The sequence below is a fragment of the Pelodiscus sinensis genome, chromosome 24 (assembly GCF_049634645.1).
Source record: "Pelodiscus sinensis isolate JC-2024 chromosome 24, ASM4963464v1, whole genome shotgun sequence".
Taxonomy (NCBI): Eukaryota; Metazoa; Chordata; order Testudines; family Trionychidae; genus Pelodiscus; species Pelodiscus sinensis.
The window spans coordinates 15,965,900-15,977,525 of NC_134734.1; the positions used below are offsets into that span (position 1 = coordinate 15,965,900).

At 49.9% G+C, this 11,626-nt stretch overlaps 1 protein-coding gene across 1 annotated transcript in view; it reads left to right on the plus strand.

Annotated features, from left to right (window-relative positions):
* SEMA6C (semaphorin 6C) overlaps nt 1–7,612 on the plus strand; it is a 145,485-nt gene extending 137,873 nt beyond the window's left edge. The window contains exon 19 of the mRNA XM_075908169.1: nt 1,323–7,612. Coding sequence (XP_075764284.1) covers nt 1,323–1,621 — 299 coding nt within the window. The 3' untranslated portion in view covers nt 1,622–7,612. The remainder of the gene's footprint in view (nt 1–1,322) is intronic.
* The last annotated feature ends 4,014 nt before the right edge of the window (nt 7,613–11,626 follow it).

Below are 11,626 nucleotides of genomic sequence, written 5' to 3' on the forward strand. Positions count from 1 at the left end.
GTCTGCAGGGCCAAGTCGGAGCCCAAATCCTGAAACCTACCCCAGTCATGAACTCCCTCCTACACTCCAAGCCCCAACCCTAGCCTTGAGCACTCCTGCATCCAAATGCCATCCCAGTGCCTGCACCTAGAAACCCCTCCAGCACCCCAACTGCCTGCTCTAAGCTCAGCTCAGAGCCCCTCTCACACTCCAAATCCCTTAACCTAAGACCAGAGCCTGCACCCCAACCCGCTGGCCCTGCCTGATGAAAGTTGGGGAGTATAGGGGAGGGGAGGAGGATGGAATGAGCAGGGGGAGGAGCCTCAGAGAAGGGGCACAAAGGAGGCGGGGCCAGAGTATTTGGGTTTGAGGTAGATCTCGGAATGCACTTGGATTCAAAAAGTGATCTCATGCTTTAAAAGGTTGCAGACCACTGATCTAGACTGCATCCCGCTATCGGCAGAGGGATGCAGATTAGGCAGGTCGACATTGCAAATGAGGCAGGGATTTAAATATCCTGTGCCTAATTTGCATAAAAATGGCCGTCGGATTTTGCCGACTCAGCACTTTGTCCGCAAATAGCTGCAATCTAGAGGGGGATCTGCTGAGAAAGAAAGCCTTTTTCGACAGATCCTGTAAACCTCCTTGTAGGAGGCATAAGGGATCCGTCGAAAAAGTCTTTCTTTCTCGACAGATCCCCCTCTAGACTGCCGCTTTTTGCCGACAAAGTGCTGAGTCGGCAAAACGTGACGGCCATTTTAATGCAAATTAGGCGCGGGATATTTAAATCCCTGCCTCATTTGCAATGTCGACTTGCCTAATCTGCATCCCTCTGCCGACAGAGAGAGGCAGTCTAGACATACCCCCTGTGAACTAGCGCCTCTCTGGAGGAAGCAGCGCCACAGAACAGGGATAGGAAGAGGCAGGTGGGTGGACATTAAGACCCAGCGGTGCCCACATTTTTGGGTGCCCTATGTGCCACTGCGTATTGTGAGTATGGGTGAGGACACGGTTCTGCCCTAGGAGGGTGGAGGAAGCATGGAAACCCTCCCATGCCCCGTTTCCTCCCCCAGCCACTCCTCTGCCCCAGCTGCCTGGTTTGGGGGTAGCAGAAGAGCCATGAGGCCCGATTTAGGCTCCCTGCACTGCAGTGATCCTGAGGGGTACAGAGCCAATCCCCTCCCTAGGGAGGGAGGGGGGGAAAAGGTGAGAGCCCTATTGCTTAGGATGCTCGAAACCAGGCTGAGCAAAGCCCTGAGGGACCAGATGACTCTGGCTGGGGATGGGGTGGCTTCGGTGTTGCCTTGGGGATCTAACCGGGAGAAGGTGCTTTCTGATTGCAGGCCGAGTAAGGAGCCAGCATCGACTTGCCGGGCCCGTCGCTCCTCACCATGGCGGAGAACGTCCTCAGCACCCCCCTCTCCGTGCCGGGGGCTGCCCTACCCATCCCGTCCCTGACCTTGGAGCAGAAGGCAGCCTTTGTCTTCATCTTCTTCCTCTTTGTCTTCCTGGGCCTCTTGATCATCCGCTGCTTCCGGATCCTGCTGGACCCGTACCAGAGCATGCCTGCCTCCACCTGGACAGACTACGTGGAGAAAGAGACTTTTGTTTACCGCCTCACCTGAGTACAGGCCTGGGGTAGCCGGGGGTTATGTTAACAAAGGACCAGCCTGCATAGCTTGCCAAGACTCTCCCTTCCAAGACAAGAAGACAAGAACATGCCTTGGTGAAGGTTGGCCTGAGGTCAAAGCAAGTTCTTTGACATGTGTCCTTTGCTGGAAGGATGCAACCACAGGCCTGGACCATTCGCCCGCTGACCGTTCCTGCAGCCTCCAGTCACGTCCCAGCAGAGTGAAAGGGAAGTTTTGTCTGTCCATCAGGCCAGCGAGCGGAGAGCTCTAGCCCCCCTCCGGGTTATACAGAACATTGCGTCCTCGTTTGTCTCTCCTTCCCATTGCCAGCTGCAATGGCACTCGCTCGTGCAGCTCTGAGGCGGAGCGACAGACACCGTTGGCACACCTGCAGCGTCTCGCTGGTAGGGTTGCCAGGTGTCCGGTTTTCACCCGGACAGTTCAGTATTTTGGCCTTCCGTTTGGTGAAAAAACAACAGAGAATACTGGACGGAGGGAGTGAGGAGTGCGGTAATTTAAAGGCACGGCGACCTCTTTTTTTTTTTTGTGCTCAACCAATTTTTCCCTGCCTGTTCAGGAGTTTTTGTGAAGATATCTGGCAACCCTATGCACTGGCCCACGCAAGGCTAGATAGGAACCTGGGAACGGCCCACACTCCTGTGGCCTAAAAGGGGAGAAAATCTGCATGGGGGAGTAAGAAATCACGCTGATGCGTGTACTTGTGAGATGATTGCTGGTGGTTTCGCACCTAATCCAATTAAGGCACTGTGGTGTTTTAGATGTAATACTGCTTGTAATAGAACTGAGAGCATTGGCTGTTGGGAGTCTGGAAGCACAGGAAACAGGAAGGAGGGGAGAGAAGATTAGCAGGGAGAGGGACTGAGTGAGAGCTACAGGGGGATGCAGCAGTTTTGTAAAGAAGTTTCACTTTTGGTAAATAAAGTCCTGTTGTTAGTTAGTACCTTGCTTGCATGATACAACATTTTGGCAATGAGGATGGATCTTTTGCCTCTGAACCCACCTGCACCCTTTCTGCAAAGCCTAGGTGAGCCTCCACTTGCTTTTACTGCCTGGATTCATTGGTTTGAGACTTATCTGCTTGCAATCGGTGCTACAGAGATTTCTGAAGTAAGAAAGCGTGCTCTGCTAATCCACTGCCTTGGAGCAAAAGGGCAGCGTATATTTTACACTTTTCCCCTTGCCCATGATAAATATGAGACTGCACTCACTGCATTAAAGAACTTTTTTGTGCCAAAAGTGAATGTAGTAGCTAATCACTACAGATTTCGCCAACGTGAGCAGAAACCAGGGGAGACTATAGTGTAGTATATTGCTTCTTTGAGGAGTCTGATTGTAACGTGTGACTTTGGGACTATGGCAGATGAGATGATTAGAGACCAGCTCATTGAGAAAACAACAATGCTTCGTGTAAGAGAACGCTTGCTTCTAGAACCACAACTTACACTGGAAAAAGCAATAACCATTGCTACCCAGATTGAGTCAGCTATAGCAGAAGCCAAAATAATGAGCATGGATACAGGAGCATACAGTCCAGGCTGTGACTCCTTTGCAGAAAAGTCCACTGTCACTGCAGACAAACATTTACAAGGAGAAAGCTAATGGAAAAAACACAGAATCAGCAAATTCAAAGCACTGCAAAAGCATGCTTTCACTGTGGATCCCCACAATACCTTGCAAGCTGCACAAGATGTCCTGCAAAAATAGCTCAGTGCAATCACTGCAAAAAGATTGGGCATTTTGCTAAGGTATGCCGCATATTCCAGAACAGATAAGGTTCACTGTAAATGTTTCTGCCACATCTTCAGGCAAATCACATCCTATTCAGCTAATGTTGGACATTGGCTCAGCAGTATCTATACTACCTGATTCCATCTACAGTATTTGTATTTATTGGCTGCTTTAAACCTCAGGGTACTTAATGGACGAATTGATCTTCCTCAGCAAACCACTCTTGCAGTACGCACACCAGTTTCAGCTGGGACCCAAGACCAGGTTGAGGAGAAACTTGGCTGTGCTTCTGGGTTTGTGCTCAAAGTTAAAATGCGAGATAATGTGATGCCTGTACGACAGAAGTTACGGCGCTTACCATTTTCAGTCAGGGAAGCTGTTTCAGAGGAACTTAAAAAACTTGTACAAAAGGACATTATTGAAGAGATTGACTCCTTGGAATGGGTTTCACCTATAGTGGTGACACAGAAGAAGATGGAGGCACTCACCTTTGTGTGGACTTAAGGGAGCGAAATAAAGCTATTTTGATTGACAGCCACCTCACATAGAAGAAGTATTTGCAGAACTCCGTGGAGCAAAGATGTTTTCTACTCTTGATTTGCAGAGCACAGACCACCAAGTTATGTTGCATGAAGACAGCAGAGACCTCACAGAGTTTATTACACATGAGGGACTATTTCGTTTTAAACGTGTTCCATACGGTCTTGCATCTGCCCCAAGTGCCTTCCAAAAATGATGTCATTGATTCTGAAGAATCAACATGGAGTTCAGTGCTATCTGGATGATATTACTGTGTTTGGAAATACTTCTGAGGAGCATGAGAATAACCTGCAGTCTGTACTAAACTGCATCAGCACAGCAGGCCTCAAGCTCAACTTGTCTAAATGCAAATTTAGACAAACAGAACTCTCCTTTCTGGGGCAAACAATTTCACCGGCTGGACTAAAACCTGATCCAGATCATATCCTAGCAATTTCAAAGGCTCCTTCTCCAAAAGATTTTCAAACCTTACATACCTTGTTGGGTCTTACCTCCTGGTATGCAAAATGTATTCCCAATTATGCTTCTGTCATTGAACCATTATGAGAATTACTATGGAGAAGTTCAACCTTGGTGTGTACAACGGATACACAAGCTAGTTTGGAAACTGTGAAAGACTTGATTGTACATAGTCCAGTACTGCACTATTCAGTCCTGCATTGCCCACAATTGTGACTACCGATGCTTCTGATTATGGACTTGGGGCTGTCCTCACACAACTTCATGAGGACAACAAAGAATATCAGAGGGGTAGCCGTGTTAGTCTGAATCTGCAAAAGCAGCGAGGAGTCCTGTGGCACCTTAGAGAAAGAATCAATGGACACAAATCAGATATTAGGAATGGCAACATACAAAAATCTGTAGGGGAACATTTCAATCTTCCTGGACACACAATTGCAGATCTAAAGGTAGTCATCCTGCAGCAAAAAAACTTCAGGACCAGACTTCAAAGCGAAACTGCTGAGCTACAGTTCATCTTCAAGTTTGACACAATCAACTCTGGATTAAACAAAGACTGTGAATGGCTTGCTAACTACAAAAGCAGCTTCTCCTCTCTTGGAATTCACACCTCCAGATCAGCTACTAGAAGTGGGCCTCATCCTCCTTGATTGGATCCACCTCGTTATCTCCAGCCTGATTCTGGCCTGCATATTTATACGTGCCTCTGGAAATTTCCACTACATGCATCTGACGAAGTGGGTCTTTGCCCACGAAAGAGAATATTGTTGCATTTGCTTCAAGGACACTGAATGAGGCCGAGAGAAATTATTCTACAGTTGAAAAAGAAGCGCTGTGTCCGGGCTACTGAAAAATTGAGAACTTACCTATGGGGCCACACATTCAAGTTGCGCACAGACCACAACCCTTTGACAACATTGCTAACCACAAAAGGACTAGGAAGAGCAGGAAGCTGTATTTCTAGATAGTCTGCAAGACTACTCTCTTTCAATTATGAACAGGAATATAAGCCTGGAAACCAAAATGTGATAGCTGATTGCCTTTCTCGCCTGCCTTTGTCTTCCCCAGATGGTTCACTGGAGGATGAGGATGAAGCAGTTGCGCTTATTACAAGCACTCTCACTGCAGTTATAAGAGAGCACTTCCAAGCTGCTTATTTAGCATGTCCAATTCAACAAAAGCTATGGACATTTCTGACAAAGAGATGGCCCAGTAACCCTAAAAACCTTGACTCAGTTTTGCTGCTTTATTTTAGAGTCCAGGATGAACTTTCTTTGCTTGATGGTTGTGTGCTACAAGGTACACACCTGCTACTTATGCCAGAAGAATTACAATCAAAACTCATACACCTGGCACACGATACTCATCAAGGAATTATCCAAACCAAACAACGACTATGGGATCTGTATTGGTGGCCAGGGATGGACTCCCAAACTGAAGCAATCATAAAATCCTGTGGCACTTGCCAAATGCATGATAAGACAGCAGTGACATGTACTCCACCATTACAGCCTGTTCCTCTTCCTGATTCTGTATGGGAAAAAGTTGCAATTGACATCATAAGGACCCTTTGATACTGCTCCAATTGACTGTCATTATACCATCCCTTTAATAGACTATTTCAGTAAATGGCCTGAAGTAGCATTTACATCACAAATCTCTTCTGCTATGGTAATTAAGTTCCTCTCTACAGTTTTTAGCAGGGAAGGTAACCCCAAAGCACTGGTTTTGGATAATGGTAGTCAATTTACTTCCCTGGAATTTGAAACTTTTTTAGCAGAGAGGAACATTTTACATAGAAGATCATCCATGTATTACTCTCAAGCCAATGCGAAATTCGAAAAGTTTAACAGAAGCTTGAAAGAGAGTTTGCAAACTGCTAAACAGGAAGGGCAATCGTGGATAACCTTCACTACGATTTTTTGCAAGCTTACAGGGCTACACGACATGCCACAACGCAAAGATCACCCACAGAGTTACTGCATGGAAAACAGATGAATACTAAACTGAACATTGCTGGATTGCTAAAGTCAAGACCTGATGCACCGAAAGAGGATGATGTGAGAAAAACAGTTGAACAGAACCAAGAAAAGTATAAGGCTTTCACAGACAAACGGTGGGGTGCTAAGAAACCGAAGTTTGAGTGTGGTTCCTTCATTAGAGTAAGAAAACCTGGAATTCTACGCAAAGGGGACCATAAATTCACATCTCCTCTTAAAATCATTGAGAAGAGGGGACCTTGTACCTATTGACTTTCTGATGGGCATGTACAGAATGCTTTTTATCTTGCACCTGCCTGTGCACCAAGAGGAGATGATGCCAACACCCAGTCCTTGTTGGATGACTTCCCTGTAGTACCAACACAACAAGACATTGCATTAGAAACGGGGTTTGAGAGATGGTCCGTCAGACCCAGATGACCACCTGTCTGGACTAGAGACTATGTTATGTAGTATTTACAGTGTTTTCAGTGTCATATTTCTGCCAACAGTATAGTAGCTTGTCCCATATTTGTTGCTGTGGTTAGAACAACAATGTTCATTTTATAATTGAGAGCACTTCTTAAGGGAGGAGGGAATGTGGTGTTTTAGATGTAATACTGCTTGTAATGATTAGAACTGAGACTTTTGGCTGTTGGGAGTCTGGAAGCACAGGAAACAGGAAAGAGGGGAGAGAAGATTAGCAGGGGGCGGGCTGAGTGAGAGCTACAGAGAGATGCAGCAGTTTTGTAAAGAGGTTTCACTTTTGGTAAATAAAGTCCTGTTGAAGATTGTTAGTACCTTGCTTGCATGATGCAACAGGCACTTTCTATCCTATCTCTGTCTTTGGGCAGGAATCACATGGACGGGGATGATGACAGGGGATAGGAATCAACAAGTCAAACCAGACAGCAGTTTCCAAATGTGCTTACCCAAGAACCTACCGAGATTCTCAAGGTCTAGATCTAGAGACCGACATCTCGTCACAAGTCTTTGGGCATCTCTGAATTTAAACATAGCTCCCTTCATGAATGACCAGCACTCTCATCTTCACACTGTAACATTCTGATGAACTCCCAAATGGTCCACAAAGTACTCTCAAAGGCAATACCTTTTGTGTTGCCCACAGGCTGGGTGTATGCTGCACAAGGCTTGGTTTTCCTCTTCCCAGCCCCATGTTTCATTCTGCCTTTGCTCTTCCGACTATTCATGGTAAAAAATTGTTTAAGGTGAGGGTTGTTTTTTTTTCATGTTTATCAACTACAATTAAAAACCTAGAAAGATCTGACAAAGCATTCTTTATCTTGATGGTTTAACTCTTCTTTTAAAAAAAAAAATCTGAAATGAAAAGTCAAATCTAGATGATTAAAACCCCCTGAAACAGTATGATTTATCAAACACGTTCTGGTTATTCTGCCCTGAGTTTTTTAGCTTCTAAATAAAACATTTCAGGTCCTTTCTGATGAGGATTTCCAAAGCCCTTTACCAAGGTGATGTGTTATTTCATGGATAGGGAAGCAGAGAGCCAGATTGAAAACTATGAGCTCAACATCATGCAGTGAGAGAGAGCTGGATTTTGAACCTAAATCTCTTGGGTCCCAATTCTGGGTTTACACTATGTCCCAAGGAGGGTAGGAGAAAAGGAGAGGGGACGTTCATAACTTGAACGCTCAGTTGTATAGAAGAGCTATATATACATATGTTGGTTGGGGATGATGCAATGCAAGCAAGACTGCGTTTCCAGAAGGCGCACAGCTCTAAGAAACAGTCACCGAATACTTGTGTGTGATCTTTTCCCCCTTGAATCAATCATTTCCCCAACTGCTTTTCAGCCTATTACGGAGCAACATTTGCAGTCCTCGTACAGTGTGAATCTTAGTATGCCCTGGGAAATAAACATCTCTTTAGACACAGGAAATGGCACAGCCCAAGCTGGATTTCTCTGTGGTGTTAAACACTCATGATTGTTTAAGGTTTTCTTAAAGCCCCAACTTCTAGATTCGGGTGATCATGATCAGCTTTTATATAGATCATATATATAGTAGCCCAGTGTCTGAGAGTCTGTAATGCTGAAATCCTGGCTGTTCCCTCTGGGCGGCGCTGTTACGCGAAATGCTGGCTGTTCCCTCTGGGCGGCGCTGTTACGCGAAATGCTGGCTGTTCCCTCTGTGCGGTGCTGTTGCTGAAATGCTGGCTGTTCCCTCTGTGTGGTGCTGTTGCTGAAATGCTGGCTGTTCCCTCTGTGCGGTGCTGTTGCTGAAATGCTGGCTGTTCCCTCTGCGCGGTGCTGTTGCTGAAATGCTGGCTGTTCCCTCTGTGTGGTGCTGTTGCTGAAATGCTGGCTGTTCCCTCTGGGCAGCGCTGTTACGTGAAATGCTGGCTGTTCCCTCTGGGCGGCGCTGTTACGTGAAATGCTGGCTGTTCCCTCTGGGCAGCGCTGTTACGTGAAACGCTGGCTGTTCCCTCTGGGCGGCGCTGTTACGTGAAACGCTGGCTGTTCCCTCTGGGCAGCGCTGTTACGTGAAATGCTGGCTGTTCCCTCTGGGCGGCGCTGTTACGTGAAACGCTGGCTGTTCCCTCTGGGCGGCGCTGTTACGTGAAATGCTGGCTGTTCCCTCTGGGCAGCGCTGTTACGTGAAACGCTGGCTGTTCCCTCTGGGCGGCGCTGTTACGTGAAACGCTGGCTGTTCCCTCTGGGCAGCGCTGTTACGTGAAATGCTGGCTGTTCCCTCTGGGAGGCGCTGTTACGTGAAACGCTGGCTGTTCCCTCTGGGCGGCGCTGTTACGTGAAACGCTGGCTGTTCCCTCTGGGCAGCGCTGTTACGTGAAATGCTGGCTGTTCCCTCTGGGCGGCGCTGTTACGTGAAATGCTGGCTGTTCCCTCTGGGCGGCGCTGTTATGTGAAACGTTGGCTGTTCCCTCTGGGAGGCGCTGTTACGTGAAATGCTGGCTGTTCCCTCTGGGCGGCGCTGTTATGTGAAACGCTGGCTGTTCCCTCTGGGAGGCGCTGTTACGTGAAATGCTGGCTGTTCCCTCTGGGCGGCGCTGTTATGTGAAACGCTGGCTGTTCCCTCTGGGCAGCGCTGTTACGTGAAATGCTGGCTGTTCCCTCTGGGCGGCGCTGTTACGTGAAACGCTGGCTGTTCCCTCTGGGCGGCGCTGTTACGTGAAATGCTGGCTGTTCCCTCTGGGCAGCGCTGTTACGTGAAACGCTGGCTGTTCCCTCTGGGCGGCGCTGTTACGTGAAACGCTGGCTGTTCCCTCTGGGCAGCGCTGTTACGTGAAATGCTGGCTGTTCCCTCTGGGAGGCGCTGTTACGTGAAACGCTGGCTGTTCCCTCTGGGCGGCGCTGTTACGTGAAACGCTGGCTGTTCCCTCTGGGCAGCGCTGTTACGTGAAATGCTGGCTGTTCCCTCTGGGCGGCGCTGTTACGTGAAATGCTGGCTGTTCCCTCTGGGCGGCGCTGTTATGTGAAACGTTGGCTGTTCCCTCTGGGAGGCGCTGTTACGTGAAATGCTGGCTGTTCCCTCTGGGCGGCGCTGTTATGTGAAACGCTGGCTGTTCCCTCTGGGAGGCGCTGTTACGTGAAATGCTGGCTGTTCCCTCTGGGCGGCGCTGTTATGTGAAACGCTGGCTGTTCCCTCTGGGCAGCGCTGTTACGTGAAATGCTGGCTGTTCCCTCTGGGCGGCGCTGTTATGTGAAACGCTGGCTGTTTCCTCTGGGCGGCGCTGTTACGTGAAACGCTGGCTGTTTCCTCTGGGAGGCGCTGTTACGTGAAATGCTGGCTGTTCCCTCTGGGCGGCGCTGTTACGTGAAATGCTGGCTGTTCCCTCTGGGCAGCGCTGTTACGTGAAACGCTGGCTGTTCCCTCTGGGCGGCGCTGTTACGTGAAATGCTAGCTGTTCCCTCTGGGCGGCGCTGTTACGTGAAACGCTGGCTGTTCCCTCTGGGCGGCGCTGTTACGTGAAACGCTGGCTGTTCCCTCTGGGCGGCGCTGTTACGTGAAACGCTGGCTGTTCCCTCTGGGCGGCGCTGTTACGTGAAATGCTGGCTGTTCCCTCTGGGCGGTGCTGTTACGTGAAACGCTGGCTGTTCCCTCTGGGCAGCGCTGTTACGTGAAACGCTGGCTGTTCCCTCTGGGCGGCGCTGTTGCTGAAATGCTGGCTGTTCCCTCTGGGCGGCGCTGTTACGTGAAATGCTGGCTGTTCCCTCTGGGCAGCGCTGTTACGTGAAACGCTGGCTGTTCCCTCTGGGCGGCGCTGTTACGTGAAACGCTGGCTGTTCCCTCTGGGCGGCGCTGTTACGTGAAATGCTGGCTGTTCCCTCTGGGCAGCGCTGTTACGTGAAATGCTGGCTGTTCCCTCTGGGCGGCGCTGTTACGTGAAACGCTGGCTGTTCCCTCTGGGCAGCGCTGTTACGTGAAACGCTGGCTGTTCCCTCTGGGCGGCGCTGTTGCTGAAATGCTGGCTGTTCCCTCTGGGCGGCGCTGTTGCCTGAGTCACGTCCTTCATCTCCCACCATGGCACTCGGCTGACTTCTGCACCGCTCAGCCGGGCTGCCGTGGGGGAGCAAGCGGCGCAAGCCCTCGGCTGCTGCATGGGGAACTTGGGGCCCATACGGCTGCTTGCACTGCTTGCTCCCCCGCGGCAGCCCGGCTGAGGAGTGCAGAAGTCAGCCAGATGCCACGGCGGGAAGTGAAGGGGGGGCGGGACGGTGATATACACGGCCAGGGGGGCAGGGCCCAGCCATGTACGTCACCTTCGCACCCCCTTCACCTCTTGCCGTGGCGCTTGGCTGACTTCTGCGCCACTCAGCCGGGCCGCCGCGGGGGAGCAAGCGGCAGTTTGGGCTCCCCCACCGCGGCCCGGGTGAGCGGCGCAGAAGACAGCAGAGCGCCACGATGGGAGGCGAAGGGGAGCAGGGTGGTGACGTGTGGTGTGACAGCGGCGCCAGGCCATTTGGGCTCTGTGGTCCCCCCGAGTGAGAGGCAGGAGGGGAGGAGAGCTGAGAGAGAGAGAGACGGGGAGGCAGTAGAAGAAGGAGAGAGAGAGACAGACAGACAGAGCGAGAGACCGGAGGCTCAGGAGAGAAGACCGACGTGGAGGAGAGACCTGAAAGTCCTGTCTTATGACGGGCTAATTGTCTAGTCATATATATAGTAGCCCAATGTCTGAGACTCTGTAACGCTGAAACGCTGGCTGTTCCCTCTGGGCGGCACTGTTTTCTCCCGCCATGGCTCTTAGCTGACTTCTGCCCTGTTCAGCCAAGCCTCCGCGTGGGAGCAAGCA